The sequence below is a fragment of the Protopterus annectens genome, chromosome 3.part0 (genome assembly GCF_019279795.1).
Source record: "Protopterus annectens isolate FY-2018-M chromosome 3.part0, PAN1.0, whole genome shotgun sequence".
Lineage (NCBI taxonomy): Eukaryota > Metazoa > Chordata > Ceratodontiformes > Protopteridae > Protopterus > Protopterus annectens.
Genome location: NC_056731.1, coordinates 3,172,157 through 3,196,831, shown reverse-complemented (window position 1 = coordinate 3,196,831; position 24,675 = coordinate 3,172,157). Strand labels below are relative to the sequence as shown.

General features: G+C 37.6%; 1 protein-coding gene across 1 annotated transcript in view; it reads right to left on the bottom strand.

Moving 5' to 3' along the window:
• Positions 1 to 1,321: 1,321 nt before the first annotated feature.
• Positions 1,322 to 24,675, bottom strand: part of LOC122797327 (highly reducing polyketide synthase cm3B-like) — a 315,241-nt gene continuing 291,887 nt past the window's right edge. The window contains exon 6 of the mRNA XM_044066143.1: positions 1,322 to 6,910. Coding sequence (XP_043922078.1) covers positions 1,322 to 6,910 — 5,589 coding nt within the window. The remainder of the gene's footprint in view (positions 6,911 to 24,675) is intronic.

Genomic DNA, 24,675 nt, shown 5'->3' with positions numbered 1-24,675 from the left:
TGTTATGTCTGTGTTATGAAATAGTCATATAATACAGAAACATATAACTGGAAACATGTAAACAAAAAGCTTGGTTTGCAAACAAGTACTATTCTTTAAAATGTATTTTATAATGCCGATGACTAGAAAATACACATGAAAAAAGGACATGTGAGCAGGAGGATCCATGCATTAAATACAAATATCAAGAAAGCACTTTTATAAGGCAAATTAAAAAGCTAAGTAGTACTGTCATGACAGCTTGTGAAAGTTGAAACAAAGGACTGGAGGATGATCCATGAAAAGTAAATACGGAGATGAAGGTACAGCTTAACTCTGTCACCTTATAAATTAAGAAAAACGGAGACAAAATTATCAGAGAAAAAGAGAAAGAGAAAGAGAGAGAGAAAGGCAACAGAGAATTACATAAAACTGCACATAAAACAAGGTAAGATAAGACAAACTATACACTTTTTAGCAGGATGACAGTACAGTTAAAAGGGCGAAGTATTCTAAAAAATTATAGGCCAGACAATATAATTCATTTAAGTATGACATAACTAGAATTAACATCATATATCTCAGATACCCAAACTATAAGTTAACATTATTATTGGATCTAGCAATAGCAATATATAATAAAAATAAAAATAAAGGTTGAAGGTGAGTCTGAGGTAGCAAAAAAGTTCTATGGAAATAAATGGAATGCCAGATTTACAATAAATGTGATACGTTTACTGACACAGCTAAAAAGTATACTTTTTAATTTTTGCAAAATTCTGAATGAAAATGAAATCTTTCTGCTGCTGGAATACTGGAAAAAGCAGTCTATCCTTCCATCATATTACTAATTAAATGTCCTTTTTCTGCTGATAAATTCTGATACTTCATATGGACTCAAAAGCAGTTACAACATCATGGCTTTAAATTTACTTAGCTATGAAGGTTTGACACTTTTTCCAGAACTCTATCAGGCTCACTGTAACATTAATGTTCTAAGATGTCCCAAACAGCAAAGCTTATCAGGCATTGTAGATATTAGTAAATAAAGATTTCACAGTATGTACATTTTAACACATGACTCTTTCACTTTGTTTTTCACCTTTAGAGTATATAATAACTTCAACAGCTTGTCGAACATTGAATTGCCTTCATTCTATGGTATACCTGCAGTAATTTGATTGCCTTAATTGTAAAGTTATCATTAGCAGAGATCCTGAAAATAAGTCCACTTCTCAAAGAAATGCAATATCATTGAAATCTTGAGGCATCATCATTATCAGAGATGTTGAAAATATGTACAATTAATATATAAATACGATGTGAATTAAATACCGAATTCTTATGACCAAGCTTCCTGCACAATACCATTTTCAGAAGACCTTTTTATTACTGCTGAATCCTCAGTTTGAGAGTCAGCAATGTTATTTTCTTTCAGAAGTTCAACTAAGGTAGATACAGTTGCATTCGGATCAAGTATTTTGATAAGAGGAATATTCACATGTGTTTCCTCATAAATAGAATTTTGCAGTGTCATAGCTAACATGGAGTCAATTCCAAATGCAGAAAGTGGGGAGTTTGTATTTAAATCTTCTGGATGTACATTGCTGACTTTGCACAACAATGAGTTGATGTACTCTTCAAGTTTAATAGCTGAGCAAAAGTGCTTTTTTTCAAGTTGAAATTTCTTTGCATTAATTTCTTCTCTCATCACTTTATATAACCTTTTCCTAAGTGCTACATTTTGTGAAAGAACATGATTATACATTTTTGTGAAGTTGAACTTGCATGCCACTTGTTGTGGATTATTTTGTACTAAACTGGCTTCAAGGAAATCATAAATCTCTGTAATCTCCATAATGTCCAAGCCTTTGGATTCTAGAAAAGCTTGAAAATTGCTTTTGTTAAGTAACAGCCCTACATTTAGAGCACCCCAATTTATAGACTGTGCAGCAAGCCCACAGTGACGTCTATAGTGACAGAAAATATCAAGAAAAGAATTAGCAGCAGCATAGTTTGTTTGGGCTGAATTTCCAATAAAGGAGGTAATTGATGAAAAGCAAACAAAGTAGTCCAGCTGGAAGCTTTTAGTGGCATTGTGCAGATTCATCACCCCTGCAACCTTAGGTAAGAACACCTTTTCAAACAGAGATCTGTTAAGAGTTGGAAGAAGTCCATCATGTAAAACAACAGCACTGTGAAAAACACCTTTAACTGGTGACTTAGGGAATGTTTTACAAATTAAAGTGATTGCTTTTTCTACATCTGTTTGACATCCAACATCACACTTCAAACTAGCTACCCTGGTACCTTTATATTGGCTTTCAATGTTTGCTATCTCCTGTAATTTTTCAGCTGTTGGAGAACTCCTGGACAAAATAATAATACAGCCACCTCCATGCTGCGCAATGAACTTCACGGTTTCAAACCCAAGACCTGAAAGTCCCCCAGTTACAATGTAAGCAGCATTTGACTGAAACAAGCTCTGCTCTGTTGTATGTACTGGTATAACTGAAAGACTGTGTTCTGAGGCATTTTGCTTTAGTACTGCCATTGAAACAGAGTTACAATTAAAGTATGACACTGGATTCACTGACCACATATGCCCATGGATTCCATTTCTTTGCTGAAAAACATTACTTGGCAAACTCAAGCTTTTCCCAATACCTGTTGACATAAGCCATTTGTAAATGGATTGCTTTATATGCTTAAGGTATGGTTTCTGCAATACATGAATGGCATGAAGAATGTGAATCTGAACTTCATTTTTCTTTAGTAAATTTTGAGGAAACTTAATGTTTGTTTTGTTGCCACATAGAAGAATTACATGCTTTACCATGTCACTGGAATATATATTATCCAAAACAGAGTCATCAAATGGTGGAAGAAGAATAACAGCAACACTACACACTGTGTTATCATGCAGAACACTGGAATTTGTTATTGAAGATGGCAGCCAGCCAGACTCTTTCGCCATCATCGTTAGAACTTTGCAGAATGTACTGTCAGGTGTAGAGGAAACAATAGTTAAAATTTCACCATGATGTGCTTTTGGTAAACTCTTGTGTAACATTTCCCATCCTAAAATGAAATATGAAAGAGAAGGCGTATACCTGAGACAAGGCAGTTTATTGGTGTTGTAGCAAACAGCTTCAGGAACTGTAACTCTGAAAGAAGCAAATTCTGGATAGCAGCATGCAATGTGATCCCCAACTTTTAATCCTTTAACACTGCTCCCAACTTTGGTAACTGTACCACTGAAATCTAAGGCAAGAAGTTTGTGTTTTTCCACTATATGTTCATTCCAGTACAATGAATGGCCAAATTGCAGCTCAGAAATACTAATGGGAAAATAGTCTCCAGAGTGAATGCATATCTTGTCAACTTCAATTTCAACATAGACCTCACAAAGTTCATTAGTCTCACATGTTACTGCTTCAGCACATAGGTCAACAATTTTGTATGCACTGGCTGTTTTGATTATAAAATTGCCTTTGTTAACTGAGTTAACTGAGTTAAAGTAGTTTGCTGATTTTTCTTTGTTGAACTTTGTGTTTGAGATTTCACTAGCATAAATCTTTCCTTGATTAATCATAATTTCTGGATATTCCTGCGCCTTGTAAGTAAGAAGAACCTGTGCTAAAGCCATTATATCCACAGTGCTGTCAGACCCCAAATCAATTAACTGAAACATTAGAGCAGGAATTTCTGCTGTGCAAGATCTAATCATTCCAGTCAGTGAAAACCCTACATTAATGTGATCCACTATTCTGTCAGCTGTTCTGTAGGTAATAGTTCTAATCGAACACGTAGATTTCATCTCAGCTACCAAAAGAACAAGCTGCCTGTAAATTTCACAAATACTAGACAGGTGTTGAACTAATCTATGTGAGTCCAGATCATTATGTTTCTCAATGCCCCACATAAATACAATATCTTCACAGTTTTCAACACTTGCTAGGATGCCAGCATGTAACAACAAATTTTTAACACCTTCTTTCAGTACCATCTCTGGGTCCATGTGTTTGACATACAAGGCATTCTTATCAAGATGTTTCATTAAGCTACTAGCAATACCATAATTATCAGCAAAAACTAATATTCTGTGTGACATCACAGGAGCACCAGATGCTGCTGACTGGAGAATTTCATTCCACTCATTGTGAAAAAAAAGTGTGTCTACTGCTGAGTGATTACTTTTCAGAAACATAAATTGGGCATCTTTCAGTTCCACCAATACGCATCCATTTCTGTCAGCAAAACATCCACAAATTTCTATAGAATCTGAAGTGATTTTAGTTGCTGTCATGTACATTATCATTTCCTTTTGTAGAGGTTGAGACATGGTGAGACAGTCTATTCCTGATGGAAATCCTGCTCTGGATGTATACATTTTTGATGTCACAACAGCCATCATTTGTAAAAAATAATCCATTACAATAGGATGAATATGATACTCATGTAATTCATTTATGATCTCTCCAGGCACCTTAATGACTGTAATTGCTTCTTTCAGTTCATCACCAAAAAAAACATTTCTAAGTTGCCTGAAAACAGGTCCATATTGAAATCCAACTTTGGAAAGCTTATCATAGATTTCATCTCCTGTTATGAGTGTCCTACACCTTTTGAAGATAAGTTCTACTGCAATATTGCATTCTTCAGTAACATAATTATTATGCTGCTTGACCTGTCCTGTTGCATAAGTTGCAGCACTAGATGCTACACTAAATGTAGTTGCCCCTTCCTGTGAATCTAGGGTGATCTTAAGCTCATTTGAAGTTTGGTTAACTATACAGGGTCTGGAAAACTTAACTGCAACCTGGCACATCCTGAGAGGAATTTTTGGTTTTAAGCTTCTCATCACAGCAGCTATACCAAGCTCAACATGAAATGTTCCAGGAACAATACTAACACCATTATTCATGTGTTCATAAATGTATGGTGTTTTTGAATGAGATATCACACAAACAAATTCCTTATAGTCCTTGCTAGCACTTACAATAAGTGGATGGTGGGAATCTGTTACAACTGAGTGTCCTTGTTTTGGCAGTTTATCATCTACCAGTTGTTTAGTCCGGTCAAAGTAATACATTGGATAAGGAGCTGGTACATTTTCATGGCCTACCCATAACTGATGCCATTTAGGATTATAGCCTAATTCAAACAGTTGTCCTACAAGGGCAAGTATTGTTTCCTTATCCTTGTCTGGCAGACAAGATGGAAAAACTAAAGTATCTTTCCCTACAGTCTCTACTACATTTTTCTGCAAGACTCTCTTTGGTCCTATTTCAACAAACACTATATTCTTTTTTCCACTGATAGCGGATTTTATGGCCTGTTCAAAGGCTACTGGCTCCCTAACATTCTTGCTCCAGTATGTGCCCATTATAAAATCATTATCAGAAGCCTCTCTGCCACTCACTGTTGAAAATAATTGTGATTCTAACTTCCTTGGATGAAGATTCCCTATGTTTTGTTTCACCTGAGGCAAAATGCAGTCCATCATATGACTGTGATAGGCAGCTGGTGTATCTAGAATTTGAAGAAATGGATTCTGTTTGCTAAAGCATCTAGATAATTCTTGTTGAAAATTTTCTACTGCCCTAGCATCGCCTGACACAGTGCAAGACAAAGGACTATTAAAAGCTGCAACTGACACATCCCAGTCATGAGAACTGATCATGTCAGATACGTCTTTAACAAGAACATTGCCAACCACTAACATTTTCCCTCCTGTGACTTTTGACTGCAGTGTACTTCTATGGTACACAACATGGACAGCATCTTTAAGGTCTATTAACCCAGAACAGTGAGCGGCTGCTACCTCTCCAAGTGAATGTCCAATAACAGCCGCAGGTTTAATTCCCCAGTGTTTTAACAGAGACACGATTGCTACTTGGACAGCAAAGATAAGTGGTTGTGCAATATCTGGTTTAGAATAATCATCACAACCATTTTCTAAAATGTCTAAAAGGGCAAATTCGGTATATTTTTGCATTTCATGTTGTATTTCCTTAACTTTGTCTCTAAATATAGGTTCATCTTTAATCAGATGTTTGCACATTCCTTTGTATGTCACACCATTACCACAAAACAGAAATATGAGTTGTAAGTCTTTTTTTCCTTGCACACTTTCAGAGGTAGATGTTGAATTAAGATTAAACTGTAAATTATTAAGGGAAGAAACTACAAATGCTTTTCTATATCTGTGATTTCTATGACTTCGTCTGCATGCTGAAGTGTATGTCAGATGTGTCAGTGTAATAGAGGCTGATGTTTTCGTTATCCATTCAGCTATTTTTTTCATCATTGTTTCAAGTGATTTCTTTGATGCAGCAGAAATTACAAATAGCTCATGGGACCTTTCCCTAGTTTTGTGGACAAGCATTGGTTCGTACTGCCTTACCACTACATGAGCATTGGTTCCCCCAAATCCAAAGCTGTTCACAGCAGCCATTCTGCCAAATTTCAAGTCCTCCCATCTTTCTACACTAGTTGAAACCCTAAGATTTAGAGAACTAGCATTTATGTTGTCATTTTCTGTAGAATAGTGTAAGGAAGGGACAATTGTTTCATAGTTCATCATCAAAAGCACCTTAATTAGGCCTGCCACTCCAGCTGCAGACTCGGTATGGCCAATGTTTCCTTTAACTGAACCCAATACAAGGGAAGGAAGTTGTGGTCTTCTAGTTTTCCCAAGAATGTTTCCAATACTTCTTGCTTCTGTAGGATCTCCAATAGCAGTCCCTGTGCCATGAGCTTCAATATACTGTATATGTGAGGAGTTTATGAAGCCTGAATAAATTGTTTTCAGAAGTTCCTGCTGTTGTGTTTGTGATGGTCTGGTAATTGGATTTACTGATCTGCCATCCTGATTAATTGCACTGCTGAGTACAATTCCCCATATTCTGTTGTGGTCTTCAATTGCCTGTGATGGAAATAAACAAAGATTAGAATCTTTCACACTGGATTGTCTCTTTGTGATATAAAGTAAATAACTAGCTTTGTATAGTGCTGCAGCTAAGCTGAGCGTTTATTTGCATAGGTGTGTGTATGCATGCATGACTCTGTTTTTTTTTACTCTCTGCTCTTTCAATATATTTTGTACTTTCTGGTATTTACTGTTTGCTTCCACATGTAAACAGAATTTCTTTCTGAGGGTAAAAAAAAGTTATGTACTTACCATAACGTTCCATATATGGACACCACATATGGAACGTTATGTACTTACCATAACGTTCCATATGTGGTGTCCATTTTCATTCCTCCTCAGCTGTTGGGTTTAGATCTGATCCTTGGATCCAACTGGGATGTTACTTTAACTCATGGCTACCAAAAAGCTCTCAAGCTCCACCCTCACCCATAATGCACCAATCCCCTAACATAACTCAGATCTTATTTGCTGGTTTACATAAAGTAGAAAGTACTAATATCATAATTCTGACAGAAGAACCATGCCTGGAGCTCAACATGAAGGATGGTGGTGTCCTTATCAGCTCTCATTCTTCTGAAAATCTACTGTGAAAAAAAGTTGGGGGCTGGTGGGTGGGAAGTTGAGGAAGAATGAAAATGGACAACACAAATGGAATTTTATGGTAAGTACATCACATTTTTATCTGATGTTATCAATTTTCTTTCTATCCTCAGCTGTTGGGACAGTGGTCCCAGCTTCCAAAAATCCCAGGTGGACTATAAGGGAGTACATTCCTGAGGACAGTTGTGCCAAAGGCTACTCATAATGGTATGAGGAATGGTCAAAGCTGCAGCTGCACATATTTCATCCATGGAAGCCCTAGACAGAAATACTGAAGAAGTTGCCATGGACTTTGTTGAATAGGCTCTTAAAGGTTTTGGTAAGGATAGACCCACTTTGATGTAGATAAATGACATGCAATCCATCAGACATCTGGCTAAAGTTACCTTTGCAACTGATTTGCCCAATTTAGAATCTACAAAGGACACAAATAATTGATCTGTCTTCCTAATTTCTTTTGTTCTATTTAAGAAAAAATGTAATTGTCTGTGGACATCTAATAAATGCAACATATATTCACCTTTGTTTGCAAATTTAGGAAAGAAGACTGGCAGATTAACAGACTGGTTAATATCGGATTCTGACACAACTTTAGGTAAGAAAGAAGGCTGGTTCATAATGTTCCTCTATCCCTATGAAAAATCAAGTAGGGAGTTTTAAGGGATAATACTTGAAGTTCTAAAATTCTTCTAGCAGAGGTAATGGCCACTAGAAAGATAGTTTTCCAGGTCAGAAATTTAAGATCACATTTTGCTGCTGGTTCAAAGGGGGAATAAATTAACACCTGCAGTACCAAAAATAAATCCTATGGTGGAGTATGATCTTTATAGGGAGGTCTCATCAGGAGAGTGTCTCTCAAAAAAGCTTTACAAAGCTTAGATGAAGCCAAAGAAGAATTCTCAAATCCAATATGTAAGTTAAAGATTGCTGTAAATGAACTCTAATTGTTGAGGCATTACCTCCCTCATTAAAAATTGCTGTCAAAAATTCCAGAACACTTTGTACAGGAGCTGAGAAGGGGTCAATGTCTTTCTGATGTGCCCAAAAAACAAACCTTTTCCATTTACTTCTGTAAAGTTTTTTGTAGAAGCCTTATGGGAATATAAAAGTATATGACAAACAGGGGAAGAGAACATCGGTTGTCTAGCTATTAAAGGAGTTGGAGAAACCACAATGTTAGCTTTAGGTTTGAGATATCCAGATGAGTCGTGCCTGTCAGGTGAGACAGGAGGTCTAGAATCAGATCTAAAATCCAAGGTGAGTAAAGTAGATGAGGCCAAAGGAAGGAGGGGACCAAATCTACCAAGGCCAGTAAGGTGCAATGAGGATGACTTTGCTCTGCAACTGGGCACATTTCTGCAGAAATTTTGGAATTAGGGGAGTTGGTGGGTAAACACAGAGAAGCCTGTGGGGCCAATCCTGAAGCAGAGGGTCCCTCAGTGATTCCCCCAGTGAGGGGATCAGGCAAAGAAGCTGCATATTTGTTGTTTAGGGGAGAAGCAAAAATATCACAGTAAGAAGGCTGGCACCATTAACGGAAAATTATTTCTGTCACTTTCATCTTGATAGACCACTTGTGAGGACCTGCTCAATTTCCTGCTATCATGCTGGACTTCTCTGAAATGTGCATTGCTATCAGAAAGCAGTTGGAGGGGATCACCCATTGCCACACTCTGAGGGCTTCTTGACACAAGAGGTATGACCTGGATCCCCCTTGTTTGTTTATGTGCCAGACTACTGACACATTGTCTCTCTGTATTGCAATTGTCCCGAAAGGGAGAAAGTTTTGAAAGGCCTGCAATATTAAGAGCACCACTCTTATTTCCAGGACCTTGATATATATATATATTGGCCTATTTGGAGGACCAAGTGCCTCGGATTGGCTTTCCCAGGAAATGCCCCCCCCCACTCAATCTGGGAAGCATCTGTGGTCACTACAGAAATGGGCTTTGGAAAAATAAAAGGGTGGCCTTGTGCAATTTGATCTGATCAAATCCACCACCAAAGGTATCTACTGCATGCCTGAGTGATTCTTATTTGGGCTAACATGCATTGATAAAGAATTGACCATTGTGTTGCTAACATCCATTGAAGAACTCTCATATGAAATCTTGCTAGAGGAACTAAAATTATGGTTGTTGACATTGACCACAAAGCTTGAGGAATCAAATGGGATGAATTTGTGATACTGTGAATTATTTTTCTGACCTGAAATCTGATAGTTTGCACTCTTGAGAGAGTATCTGGTTCTGGATAAGAGAGTATCTGGTTTTGGATAAGAATGTCAGATCCGAAGTGCTTGAATCTGAAGAGGGTTTTGTCAAATCCAATGACAGTTGAACCACAGCAGCCTTCAGATCCAATTTATGTTTCTTTTTTGGTGGTTCCATGGAAGATGAAGTCAAGGATCCAGAAGGATTAGGAGACTTAGTGGAAGGTTCCTTTGATTTTGGTTTGGGGGATTAAGCCCCAGCAATAGCTTCAGAGAACGAAGTAGGAAGTAACCCCTTTAAAATAAGTTTAATTTTTCTGTCTGCAATTGCACACGGATTAAAGTTTTTGCGAGTGGTACAATCAACTTGAAGGTGTTCCAGGCCTGACAATACACACATAAAGTGTGAGCATCGGACAAGGGCAACTTGTGCCTGCACTTCTTAAAATCTGAAGGGCCTTTTTCTGACATCCTTATACACAATAACAACAAATTAAATAAAACAAAAGAAAGTAACTTTTTTTCATAAAGAAGAAAAGATAGAGAGAAAGAGAGAGATACAAACAATGGTATCAAGAATTACAGAAAAAGTGTAAAAAGCAGAAAAATAGAAAATAAAACCAACTATGGTATTAAAGAACTACACAAAGTATAATGAAAAGGGAGGATAAACTATTAATAAGTTTTGAAAAAAATAATATTAAAACACTTATTGTTTTCTTTAAATAATTGCTTGAGAGCTCAAGATGACCATGTCTATTTGCAAAAGCAGCAAATAAGATCTGAGGTATGTTAGGATTTGGTGCATTGTGGGTAAAGGAGGAGCTCAAGAGACCTTTGCTGGCCATGAGCTAAAGTAAATGCTGAGTTGGATCCGAGGATCGGATCTGAACCCAACAGTTGATGATAGAATAAAAACTGACAGCATCAGATCAAAGGTTGTCTATCACATGTGTACTTTTTCATGTATTTACATCTAAATATTTATGACCTTGAGGATGTATAGATAATTATGTCAAACTTTCTGTAGATTACTTCTTGCTTAGAAATATAGCTTGAACACTTGGTACCAACAAGGTTGATAAAATAGTTTAAAACAGCAGCAGGACCTGATAGTCCATCTAAAGAGAAGAGAAAATAGGAACAAACCCTTTAGCATCAAAGATTCATAACAGACCTTTGAGAACTACACTGCTGTGTTTATATACTGGAAGGATTCCTTTGAAAACTCAAGAAAAAAGTGCTAAGCATAATCCAATGAAAGGATACTAGATAACCACTAACAGACAAATCTACTAAGTTCCATCATACAGAAGTTGCTTGAAGAGACAATCAAGATTTCATCAAAAAATACCACCAGCTCAATACTACCTACTAATATAAGCCGGACAGCAAGTGAGAAACCTAGATGCCCTGATACATTTGTACTTGGAGAAGTAATGCGAGGCAAGGCCAATTTGAGGCCGTCGGGATGACCAGAGAAAGGATAAAATGTCTCTGTCTTATTTCCATAATTGTGTAAAGGAAAAACTTCAAGGATTTAAAGACTAAAAAAGATTAAGGTCCAGGATCATCTTTCATACAAAAGGAAGTTTATGGTAGAAGATATCCTTGAGAAGAGAGGATATAAGCTCCAACATTAAGGTCATTAAACTCCACATACTTTTGTTTGCCAAGCCAGCTGGCATTATGGACCACATAACCATATTGAGGTCCCTGTTTATGAAGCTGATTATCAAGGTGATTTCTCAAAAATTAAGTGAAGTTATGTGGGCTCCCAAATAAAAGAGGGGTCAAAATGTTGTGGAAAAAAATGAAAATTTAGTAGGATTAATCATAAAACTAGAAACTGCTTGCCAAGCTTCTAAAGCCTCCCACACACTAGAAATAGAAATAATATATAATAGGCTGTCATCTATGAAAGGAGCAGATTTCCTGAGCCTCTTCCCACCTGTATGTCCAAAATGGGCAGGTGCCATTTACTGCGCAAGTAGCAGCAAACTGTTCTATTGCTAGTGCAAACAAGAGCAGAACAAATACGCAGCCTTTGTGACCCTTGCACAAGTTTGTAAAAGGAGCTGATATGTAGAAGCCTAGTCTTTGAGTAGTAAATGAACTGTTATAAGCTGCCTGCAAACTTCATTCAAGTCACTGAGTAAGGTATGCTGACTATGAGCCATAAATAGATGGGGTCACATCACCCTATTGATTGTTTTCTACCACACTGACTGGTAGTGCAGCTCATGGGCAGTAATCTCTGTGGTGTACCTCAGTCCATTGTGTTGCCCTAAATACTTTACCTGAGACAGTTTCTCCCTTAACAGAGCCATCTCAGTCAGGGTGAAGAAGGATATTTTGGAAAGAATTCTACTGGAGACAGTAAATAACATCCAACTAATTACTGGAAGGAACTGGGAAATAACATTCCTCATTTAACTACAAATATTTAATGGCATCTTTATTTAGCTGTAGTACTTGTTTGACTTGCTGTTCTCTGCCTACCTATTCCCAATCTCTGTCTACATTTTATTCTGGATTGAAGTTATTCATTTAAGGTTTGGTTAATTCTATATTTTTATCTTTTTTATATTGCATTTTGTTTTGTTTTAAGTTGTTTGTCCTTTTTGGAGTTTCAAGAAGTCTTGGTTAGGGTCAGTTAGAAAAGAATGATATCGTAGACAGTGAATAACATCCCACCAATCCAGCTAGTTAGTTGGAGAAGCTGAGAAATAGCATTCCTCATTTAACTGCAAATATTTAGTGGCATCTTTATTTAGCCGTAGTGCTTGTTTGACTTGCTGTTCTCTATGTGACTATTGCTGATCTCTGTCTGCATTTGATTTTCCCCACCCATCCACCCTGCTGCTATTGAATTTTTAAAGTTTGTGACTTTGGGGCTGTCTTCCCCTACTATAAATCTGATTTTTGGACACTCCCCCCAGTGTCATCTCATTTGCTCATTCTACTGAGCACCAAGAGATCAGCTTGGAAGGCCTTCCCACTTAGTCTCTTAAACATGAAATATCTTCTGTTTCCTACCTACCCACTTACTAAAAAACTGCACTTTATTCAGCTGCTTTTACTGTGCTTGTACTTCCTCCTACTTTATTTAGCATTTTGCTGCACTTTCTTAAAGTGTTTATTAGTTGCATTTAAACTACTGCATTTATTACTGCTTGTTAGTAGCCTGACTACATTGTAACTCTTATTCTATGCCTCTTAGTTTTGATTTAAGCATTTTGGGCTTCAAACTAGTGATCTTACATAATGAAGGTTTGTGGTCTACACTCCTGTAAGAGGTAGCTTACACTCATTTGAGATGAGAATTGTTGGTTGAAGACTTATTGCGTCTGTTATTCTAAAAGTGTCTTAGTTTTGGTTTAAGCACTCCGGCTCCAGGCCAGTTGTTTTACATTAATACGGTTTGAGGTCTACATTCTTGTGGGAGGAGACTGTAGCCCCTACCCTTTTGAGCCTTTATAAAAGTCTTTCATCTTGCTCATATAAAATAATTATATTTTTGTGGGATTCTGCTCATTTATTCAGAGATTCCTTGTACCTAACTTGGACGCCTGTTGCTGCAAGACTTGGATTGCTTTTAAAATCATCTGAGCTTACAAAGCTGATATAAGTATATTTTTAGCACTTGCTATAACTGTTTCAGTAATATTTAACACTTCTGTGCTGCATTTACTTATTTGATTGAATTTATCACAGTTTTTTCAACCTGTACATGTTAAAGAAATTCCACCTGTTTGTTATTGTACTGCTCTTAGGTTGTTTTAACAAAATTCTGATATTTCCTAACCTCCTCTGATACTGCAAAAGCTGTTTTGACTGATTTTGCCAAAACAGTTCTAAGTTTTGCAAAGTTTTTGTGTGTTGTGAACATTTCTCAGAGTTAGTGAACTTATTTCCAAGGATTCCTGATATTGCAGAAATTATTACTTCTGTTTTAAAGCATTTGTCATTACACTTGAGCTCAAAGCCAGTTTAACATCAGGAGGGTTCTTTTGCACTCTGCTGAGAGCACTGAGCTAAATTCAACCCATCCAAAGTGGGAACTACTGGTCAATAGCTTATTGTGTTTTTATCTGATTGGCCTGAGTGTCTAACTTTATAAAAGTCTTTCATCATGCTTGTATAAATCAATTGCATTTTTGTGTGATTATGCTCATTTATTCAGAGCTTTCTTGTGCCTGGTTTGGACACCTGTGACTGCAAAACTTGGATTGCTTCTAAAACCACCTGGACCTACAAAGCTGATATAAGTATATTTTTTGCACTTGTGCTAACTGGTTCAGTGATATTTAACATTTCTTTGCCGAATTTGCTTATTTGGTTGAATTTATTCCAAACCAAATGCTATGCACGTGGGGGATGCACGGCCAGACCAAACCATGAAGAAACAAAAAATGTCCAGCAAAGTTTAGCAGTCGAATATGCAACCCAAAACAAGATAGTGAATAATCAGACTTTTATTGTAAAAATAAAAAACAGACCAGTTTCGGCAATATGATGCCTTCTTCAGTGTTGAGCAAACAATCATGGAGATCACGATAAAATATACAAATTTATACATAGTGCTAACCAATAAGCACGTGAATGTGCTGTTGATACTCATGAATAATACATGATGTATTATAAACTGGCTAATACTATACCAGAGACCATGGCTAATATTTGTCTGACACCTTAAACAAATAACTCCAAAACTGCACAAATACAAAATCATAATAAACTATGGAACCATAAAGGCTATAGTTATACATAATAGAAATATGTACATCCATAGTCATAATTATAATAAATATAAAAATATATAAAAAAAGAAACTGTAAAGGGCCCATTTCAAAAACAGGCATAGTGAACGACTCAAGCTACAAACATTTATCCTAATCCATGAAGTATATATAATATATAATATATTGTTATATATACATGAGGTGATGTATATATATATATATATATATATATATATATATATATATATATATATATATATATGAGATCTGCATTAAATGATTAAGAAAATATTATACCTGACATAGATGATAAATAAAGTGGAAGTCTATGCACCATTCTCCATTGGCTGAGTGTTAAAGATGATCATTGAGACCAGGTGGAAAAAGTGCGCCCAAAGTGATTATCCAGTACTTTTCCTTGTGGTTTAGGATACCATGCCACCCTTGTGGGTTGCTGCGATCACCCACTATTCGGTCTATGATCATAAACATGAACTGTGCTTGTTGATGTTTTGAAACATGTTGATATAAGGCATTAGTCTCCCTTTTGTTTTTAATGTCACTTCGATGTTCATTTATTCGTGACCTGAGTGGCCTAGAAGTCTGACCAACATAGAATGCCCCACAATGGCATGATGCCAGGTAAACAACCCAATCACTGCTACAGTTCCCAAAAATTTTGCAGTCAAAGACCTTACTAGTGTTACGACTCGAGAAGTGCTGGGACTTGGTAATTTGTTTACACGACCCACAGTGGCCACATGGATGCGTACCCAATAGTTCATGTCCCATTATTGTAAGCTGTTTATGAATTGCTCCACCACTACCAATATGTTTGTAATGAGATAGATGGGACCCCAATGTTTTGCCTTTTCTGTATGAAAATTGACATTCCTCTCCCAGAAAAGATCTGAGTTGTTCATTGGCTAGTAGGATATTCCAATGTCTGTTTATAATATCCCTAATCACATAATAGTTCCTACCATATGTTGTGATAAATCTAATTGTAGATGATCTGGAATCTCCAGAAGAAGTCTTATAATCTAACAATCTGTTTCTATTCATCTGAGAGGATCGTGTCCATGTTGTATTGATATCTGCAAAGTTATACCCCCTACCGGCAAATCTGCGACATAAGTCAAGACTAGCAATCTCATAATCTGATTTGGTAGAACTAAGGTGTTTCATACGCATAAATTGTGAAACCGGGATGTGTTTCTGATGGTATGACGTGGGTGCATGCTCGATGCATGTAGTAGAGTATTATATTGGGGGTATTTGCGAAACACTCTGGTAGCCACGGTATGATCATAATTTCTTGAAATAGTTACATCCAGAAAATTAATAGTCTGCATATCAAAGGTAATAGAAAATTAAATTCTCCAGATGTTGCCATTGAGATATTCTACAAATTCATGCAAATATCCCACATCCGCACGCTATACCATCCAACAGTCATCCAGGTACCTACGCCAGATGTCCATTTCTACCAGGTATATATTATGAGATGCATCATAGATCATGCACTCTTCAAAAAATGCCATAAACAGGTCGGCATAAATGGGAGCAAAAGATGCTCCCATAGCTGTATCCTGTAATTGCCAATAGCATTGTCCTTGAAAATAAAAAACATTTTTATTGAGTACATGTTCTGACATGCAAATCAATAACGTATTAAACCCTGGTGAGTATAAACCAGCCCTATCCAACCAATATTTAAGGGCTTGCAAGCCAGCCCAATGTGGTATTATATAGCATATTCGACTGCTAAACTTTGCTGGCTATTTTTTGTTTCTTCTTGGTTGAATTTATCACAGTTTTCAGCCTGCACTTGTTAAAGAAACTCTACCCATTTGTTACTGTACTGCTTTTAGGTTGTTTTAAAAAAGTCTGATATTTTCTAACCTCCTCTGATACTGCAAAAGCTGTTCTGAGTGGGTCTATATCAGAAGACCAAATGAGCAAAATATTGAACAGCAAAACATTGAAAAGACCGGACTTCGAACTTGCTATTGTGGAGGGCTGTGCTCCCCAACCCCCACTAAATATATATACCAACTCCAAGATCACACTACAGTGATGAAAGAGCAAATATTACAATCTTCACTGTACCGTGATCTGACAAACAGCACTTTGAGGTCTGGTCTTTTCGATGTTTTGCCATTCGATATTTTGCTCATTTGGTCTTCTGATATAGACCCGTTCTGAGTGAGTCTGCCAAAATAGTTTTATGTTTTGCAAAGTTTTTGTGTATTGTGAACATTTCTCAAGGTTAGTGAACTTATTTCCAAGGATTCCTAATATTGCAGGAATTCTTACATCTGTTGTAAACCATTTGTTGCTACACTTGAGCTCAAAGCCAGTTTGTTTTACATTAGGAGGGTTATTTTGCACTCCGGTGGGAGCAGAGAACAAAATTCAATCCATCCAAGGTGGGAACTACTGGTGGATGGCTTTGTTGTATTTTTATCTGTTTGACCTAAGGGTTTAACTTTATAAAAGTCTTTTATCCTGCTTGCAGAAAAGATGTGCAAACACAGTTCCCCATGCTTGCATATAAGTAAACCTCTCCAGTTTAAAACCCAGTTTAGGAAACACTATCCATAGTCCCCCACTGTTCACAGCTGCTCGAAGAGCTGCCAGTTTGCGCTCAGGGTGGTACCACTAGGGTCATCTAATAGTATACTGCTAAACATTCTCACTTTGACCTTTAAGTTAAGCTCCCTTACTCTTTCCCATCTAGAAACTGTGTTTCCTTGCCTTCTATAGAATAGGCTAGATTCAAACCTGCCGAATCTAGACTGTTTGGTTTCACTGTGCTCTTAGACCAGCCATCTTACATTAAGAGGACCTCCCTGCACCTTTGTGGGACAAGTATGCAGTTCAGGATCCATCTAAGTTGGGGATTTCTGGAGAAAGGCTCAGTTTGGGGCTTTCTGATTTGCAATTGTGTTAAAACTGTTTAAATTTGGCTGTATATAAGCCTTGTGTTTGTGTGGGTTTGCTTTCAGTTTACCAGAGCTGATCAACATTTGGTAACTTTAGTCAGAGGTCTAGAGTTTATCTGCACTGAAATCCAAGGCATCCACTGAACAAAAAAAATGAAACGTAAGTATATTTAAGGCATCTCTGCACTTTGTTAACTGTATTTAATTAAATTGCTGCTTCATTTTTGCTGTTTGTGACTATGTTCAGCTAGCCCACTTCCTTCCCAAATACCACATTCAGAAAAATCCTGCCACAATTGATGGGCAGTTTCCCATAATTTCTCCTGCCATCTTGATAGATATGAGCATCTTCAAGCAATGTACCAATTGCTTCATGTATACTGGTAACCATTTACTCCTACAGCAAACTAACACCCTATGTGAGATATGCAAATAACCTGTGGAACTGGAGTCAGTTCTCTCACATAAAAATAAACTAGACATCAAACAGGCTGACAGCACACACACTTCACCTCTCATGCAAACCTCACCTCTCACACAAAATAAGGTTATGGCACATAACCTCACATACATGGAGGTACTCACTAAAAGCCTACCAAAAGAACAGAGGCCTCCCAAATGCACGCTACCCATACTCACCACAAAGTCTAAAGAAACCACTACACATATCAACACACACACACCTGTGTCTCCACAAATAATCTCCTAAAGCAAAACACATCAAATATCTTGGTCATAGGCGATGCCACAGTGAGACATACAGATGTCCCCCTCTCCAGAATGAATAATAAGAATGTCACAGTTAGCTGCCTATCAGGTGCCAGGATCCGACAAATCATGCATGCACTCAATTTACTCAAAAAGTACCATTATGACTCTGTTATAGTCCATGTTTGAGTGAGTGACATGATATGTACCTCTCTGGACTATATGAAGTGAGATATGATGGAACTCTCTGATAATATGTCCCAGACAGGTATGAACCTAGACCTAAGCAGTATCCTAACCTTATCCAGGATGATTCCACAATATAAACAAAAAAATGTTTGACTTCAACAATTGGCTCAGATTCTGGTATTAGTTCAAGGGGATCCAGTATCAGTCAGCAGGAGAGGATATGATAGACAGACCCCACTGGTTTGCTAGAGATGGTCTGCACCTGTCCCCCCTAAGCATTCGGATACTGGCAAAAGCCCTTGCCTCCCTCAAAGTGTCTGTTTTAGGCAATGTCAAAACAGCAAATTTTCCAGTGTAACAAAATCTAATTGAGACAAACTCATGATCCTGCTTCTTAATGCTAGGAGTTTAAACACGAATCTGCACTCCATGGAAGCACTCCTCACCTTGGAGGATGCTGACGTGCAATTACTGAGACATGGTTCAAGGTCACTGAGAGCACCCCAGCCGTGCAAGGCTACAATGTCTTTCACATGTTCAGAACTCAAAAGGAGCATGAAGGAACTAAAGGTGGAGGTGTATTCATCTTCATTAAAACCAAATACACTTTGAGACTGGTAAAACAGCATGACTCTCTTGAACTACTCCATATCCAGTTAACTATTGGGAAAGTACAGTACTACATCATTGCTAGCTATAGATCCTCCACCATGAACCAGGTTAAGCACACCACTTACCTCAATTTACTGGAATCCCTTGCCATACAGCCCAACACCTTAGTCATGGGAGATTTCAAACTATCCTTCTACAGACTGGGGACCATATATGAACAAAAACATGCTCGCCCAGAGGTTCCTGGACTTTGTTAACACAAATGTTCTGGAACAGATAGTCTGAACCCTCACTAGAGGCTCTAATGTTCTGGACACAGTAGTCATCAACATGAGGGTGTCACTGGACTTCCCCATGCTTGATGCCCTGCCGGTTAGATCAGACCACAAAAAGGGTCTCATTTGAAGTAATTACAGGAACTGACATCCTCACAAGAACAAAAATTATAAAAAACTTCACCAAAGCTAACTACAGCCTAGTAAGCAATGGTATAAAAAGCTTCATACCACCCACAATCATAGACATCAATGATCACTATGCAGCAGATGCCCTGTACAAACACTTAGGCAACTGCATAAACTTTGCTGTACCTGACCAGATCAAAACCAGGTCTTCCTGTGAAAACAAGCCACCATGGAGGACTTCAAGTACAAACAGATTATATAACATGAGGAAGAAACTATTGTCTAAAAGCAACAGGGATATCCCTCCAAAGCCTAAACAAGAAAATCAGAAATCTTGTAAAATCTTCTAAAGCAAATTAAGAAATGAAAATCGCATCCTTAGTCAAGGACAATCATAAGGCATTCTTTAACTATGTTCAAAGTGTAAAAGGGAATGCCCAGCTATGTGCCAAACTGGTTGTAGATGGGATCACTCATACTAGACTGGAAGATATCACCAACCTGCTAGCTGACAGATTTAGTGCAAACTTCATCCCCTATCCCCACCTACTATATCCCAAGCATACCCGACACCAGTCCTCTGCCTAGTATCTCTAGAGAACAGGTCATCTCTGTGCTCACCAAGGCCAAAAATATGGCTTCAATGGGTCCAAATAATATACCAGGTTGTTTACTAAACAATCTAAAACAAGACCTAGTGGACCCACTTGGTGTTCTCTTTAATTATAGCTGAGAACTGGCTATGTTCCTGCAGAATGGAGAATAACAACAGCAACTCCCCTGCATAAAGGGGGGCCATCAATTTGACCCTGGGAACTACAGACCTCTAAGTTTAAGCAGCCTCATCTGCAAGGCCATGGAAATAATTATTATGGACCTTTTCAATAAGGACATAGGTGACCTCCAAACACTGGACCCAACCCAATTTGGCTTTGGTAATGGTAGATCATGCTTATTAAACCTGATAGACTTCTTTGAGAATGTCACCAAAGCCATGGATGAAGGTAAGACAGTGCACACAGTCTATCTTGACCTTGCCAAGACTTTTGACATAATTCCTCACTCTGGCATCATTGAAAAACTCTACCAAATAAGTCTTAGCCCTTATGTTACTAGATGGATAGCCAATTGTCTCACTGACAGAAAACACTGTGTCAAACTTGGTGACTCCACCTCCACCAGTAGACCTGTCACCAGTAGAGCACCACAGAGGTCTATGCTGGGTCCCTTACTGTTTGCCATCTATTTCTCAGAAGTCCAGGCCAAGGTACACTGCCTTTTGCTCACCAAGTTCACTGAAGATTGCAAACTGGGAGCAATCCTTTTGTCCCCAACAGTTTCAGCATACTACAAGAAGGACTAACACAAACAAATGATTGGTGCCAAAGCCATGGTCTAAAACTAAATGCAGAAAAAAAAATACTATTATTCCCTTTGCCAGAATGGAATTCCCTACAAATTACAATATTGACAGCATCCCCCTGAGTTCCAATCCAGTGCTGTGAGACTTGGGAACACAGGTTGATTGCAGTCTGAACTTTGAACACCAAGTTTCCACAGTGGAAAGAAAAGCCTTCTATGTTGTGTACCTCATAAGCAAGGGCATAGCACCCAGGTCAAGGGATGTTATAACCCCACTTTATTTGACCCTCATCAAACCACTAATAGAGTATAATGCACCCTTTTGCATGTACCTCATCAGACACCTACAGCAGCTGGAGAGACCTGAGAGGTTTCTCACTAAGAAAATACAAGGACTCCAAACATACCATAACCTAAATGGACAAGTTGAAAAACTTGTCACTTTAGTTTGCATCTTATAGGCTGCTAAGAGGTGACTTGTGCCTGGCCTACAGGGCAATCTCCAACCCTGCCTAATGGAAATGCTGCACATCCGCAAGTCAAATAGCTTGAGTCACTTGCTCTAGGGATCTCAACCTAGTTTGTGACACTAACAGATCATGCTGGAGAGACAGGTATCTCTGAAATAGACTTCCTATTCACAAAAAGCAGAGCTCCTTACTGATCCTATTCACCCCTGGAGTGGCACCCATGTCCCTCATGGACATGGGCAGTCGGTATTGATCACATACCCACCGTGCTCATGAATTTGTTCTTTGAACTACCCAAAAAGAGCAAATGGGGATACTTGGGATTAACATGGCTAGGCTTGTAAAGGGTTTAGGGCCGCTAGGCTAGTAACCTCCTATGAACCTATGAACCCATGGTAACCCTACACCACACATACAGCTGCATGGATTCTCTCAATTAATTAGAAGAACAACTAGATATAATGAAACAACCAAAAGTGAATTTATCTTGGATTGAATCCTTACATCCACTATTTAACTCCCAAGCTCGCATTAGACACAAAACATTTCAGAATCAACCTGCACCATGGTTGACTAGAAAGCAAAAATACTAATAAGACAAAGGGATAAAACTTGGAAAAGCATAGATAACTTATAAACCTCTGAATAAATTACAACATTCTGGGTAACAAAGAAACCAAACTAAGCAACAACTAAGACAGGAAAAACAAAAACACTATTTTTTTTTTTCAAATCAACGCAGTCATCAAAGTAATCCTAAATTCTCCTGGAGTTCTCAAAAATCTTCTCAACTGAAAGTCTACCCTTTCAGTTCAACCGGTATTTCATATAGTCAGTAATCTCATTAATCAAAGATATCAAGGACTCCTACCCACGTATCCCTCGACAACCACATAATTTACAGTAACTACTTCAGCATCCAACCTGTTCATACTAGCTACATAAAAACATTTTACTAAAACTAAAGCTTACCACCTTAGCACTAGATACCATTCCATCTGAATACTTAAAAGTAGCAGCTGATGCAGTGGCATATCCCCATCTCTATACTAATCAAACATTCATTTAAGAAAGGCATGTTCCTTCACTCTGGAAGAAATCTTATATTATACCCTTACATAAGTTTAGGAAATCTGAGAATATCTCCACCTATAGACAAATCGCTATCTAATTATCTTTGACCAAAATTCTCAAAAAAATGCATTCACTTTCAACCTCTTAAACATCTCACTGAAAATCAGCTACTTTCTCCTATAGTCACAGCGCAACAATCTCCCTTGTCAGTATTGTCAGCAACATCTATAATCAAAGAAATGCTGGCAAACCCATCTTGTCACTTTTTCTTGACCTCTCCAAGCATTCGTTACATCTTCTCATTAGAAAGTTTTGAACAAACTTTCCACCTCTTGATGTAGATAAACATTTCTTGAATGTTTCTACAGTTACATATCCAATGCAGAACAGTCAGTGAAACTGAATCATACATTTTCTCATTTCTTGCCCACATCAGTTGGAGTCCCACAGGGATCAATACTGGGCTCACCTTCCTTTAATATATTCATTAATGACCTCCATTCTTCCATACAACAGGCTACCATTATCCAAAAAACAGATGACTCTTCTCTCATCTGCTCATCCAAGAATCTAGTTGATCTTCAAGAACATACTCAGGACTATTTTCCAGCTATACAAAACTGGCTAGAAAACTTCCAACTCCTCAAATAACAAAATGAGCAAATTAATATTATTTACTCCAAAACAGTTCTCACATCATAAAACCTCTTTTGACATAAACTCAGCAAACAGTACCATCACTGAAAAGGTCACCCATGCCAGGATATGTTGTGTAATTGTTGATGCCAACTTAAATTTGATTACCACATACAAAACATAATTAAAAAAAAACATCAAACACTAGGTAGCTTACACAGGGCTAAATAACTTCTCACTGACACAGCTAAAAGAAACATGGCCACTACCTCTCTGTTCATCTCCTCTTTGCCTCTTCAATATTAATGTACAAAACAGAACAAATTAGAAGAATGCTATAACAAAACAGATTTGTATATAACCAACAGTATAAAATCCATCACTTTCTGCCACTAAAACAATTCAAGTGGCTCACATTCTCTCACCACCTTACATTTTCTCATCTAGTCATTGCATACAACCTTAGCCATAAACCAGACAACAGTTTAATATGAAAAAATTGATCTTCACTCACCTAAACATCCCCTACACTCAGGTGACAAGATACTCCTAAGTGTAAGCAAATTAAATAACTATGCAGGAGATACTCTGTACACCACTTATGTTGCTAAGCCGTGGAACACCATTCTTTAAGCTCTAAGGCAATCCAACACCTCCAGTCCTTTAAAAATCAGCTCAAACAATACCTATTTATCTCTTGGTCTTGCTCCTGGCTAACAGATGCCATCCAAAACAAAGAAACAAAAAGGCCTCTGTATTCTTGTTCTAAAGCTGCCATACCTTTCTATAAGATCATCTTCTTTTCCCATACACTTTCCTCCTACAATACTTGTTCCCAACTCCATTATTTTAGCACTGTCTTCCTCACGACTCTTCTTCCTGATGCACTTCAGATATCTCCATGTCCCTGACATCTTCTATAAATAGATCCAATTCCTACATGTAGATATTACCTTCTAAGACTCAGTCTTCTTGTCTCTAAGCAGAAAACTAAGTATTATTTTATTTTTATCTTACTTTTCATGTTTGTGTAGTGTATGCATGCATATTGTTTCCTAAGTATCTTAAAATCTGTCCATACTCTTCTGATTAATGTCTATGTATCATGCTCCTAGACTCATTTGCTATTACTTGTATTCCTACTGTATTTATGCATGGAGCTTCCCCCCTGGTTCTCCAATGAAAAGGGGCAAACTGCTGCCAAGTCAGACTCTCCTGGCAAACAAAAGAAATAAATAAAATAAAAAAATAAATAAGTAAATAAAAAATAAACAAGACGTAGTCGTGCAATCCTGCAAAGAAAAACACTTTTGGGCACCTTTAATAAAAACATTGACTTTGAAAAACGTTTTCTGGTTTCCAGCTGTAGCTGTTTGCCATCACTTATGTCCAGAGTCACATCTTGATATTCTACTCCAAAATCAGTGTGGACACTTTTACTGGTGGCAAAGAGTTTACAATTTCATGGAAAACCTAAACGATCTGAATTACAGCTATAACATGTAAATATACTTGGAAAATTACATATCCCGTAAACGATGATGAAAATGATGATGGCCTTGTCTACCTCCTCCTGGTAACTGAAGTTCTTTGAATTGCTATGGAATACAGTTCACAAGGTGGTACAGTGCAGTGAAATGACACTAATGCTGAAGAAAAAAATCCTTATTTTATAGTTATGTTCAGTTATTCGCATTGTGCAGGAACAGCTCTTGCACTCTGCAAAGTAATACTGAAAGCTTAGACATAAAAAGTCTGAAATTAAATATTTCGATATTGATTCTGTAGTCATTTTTACA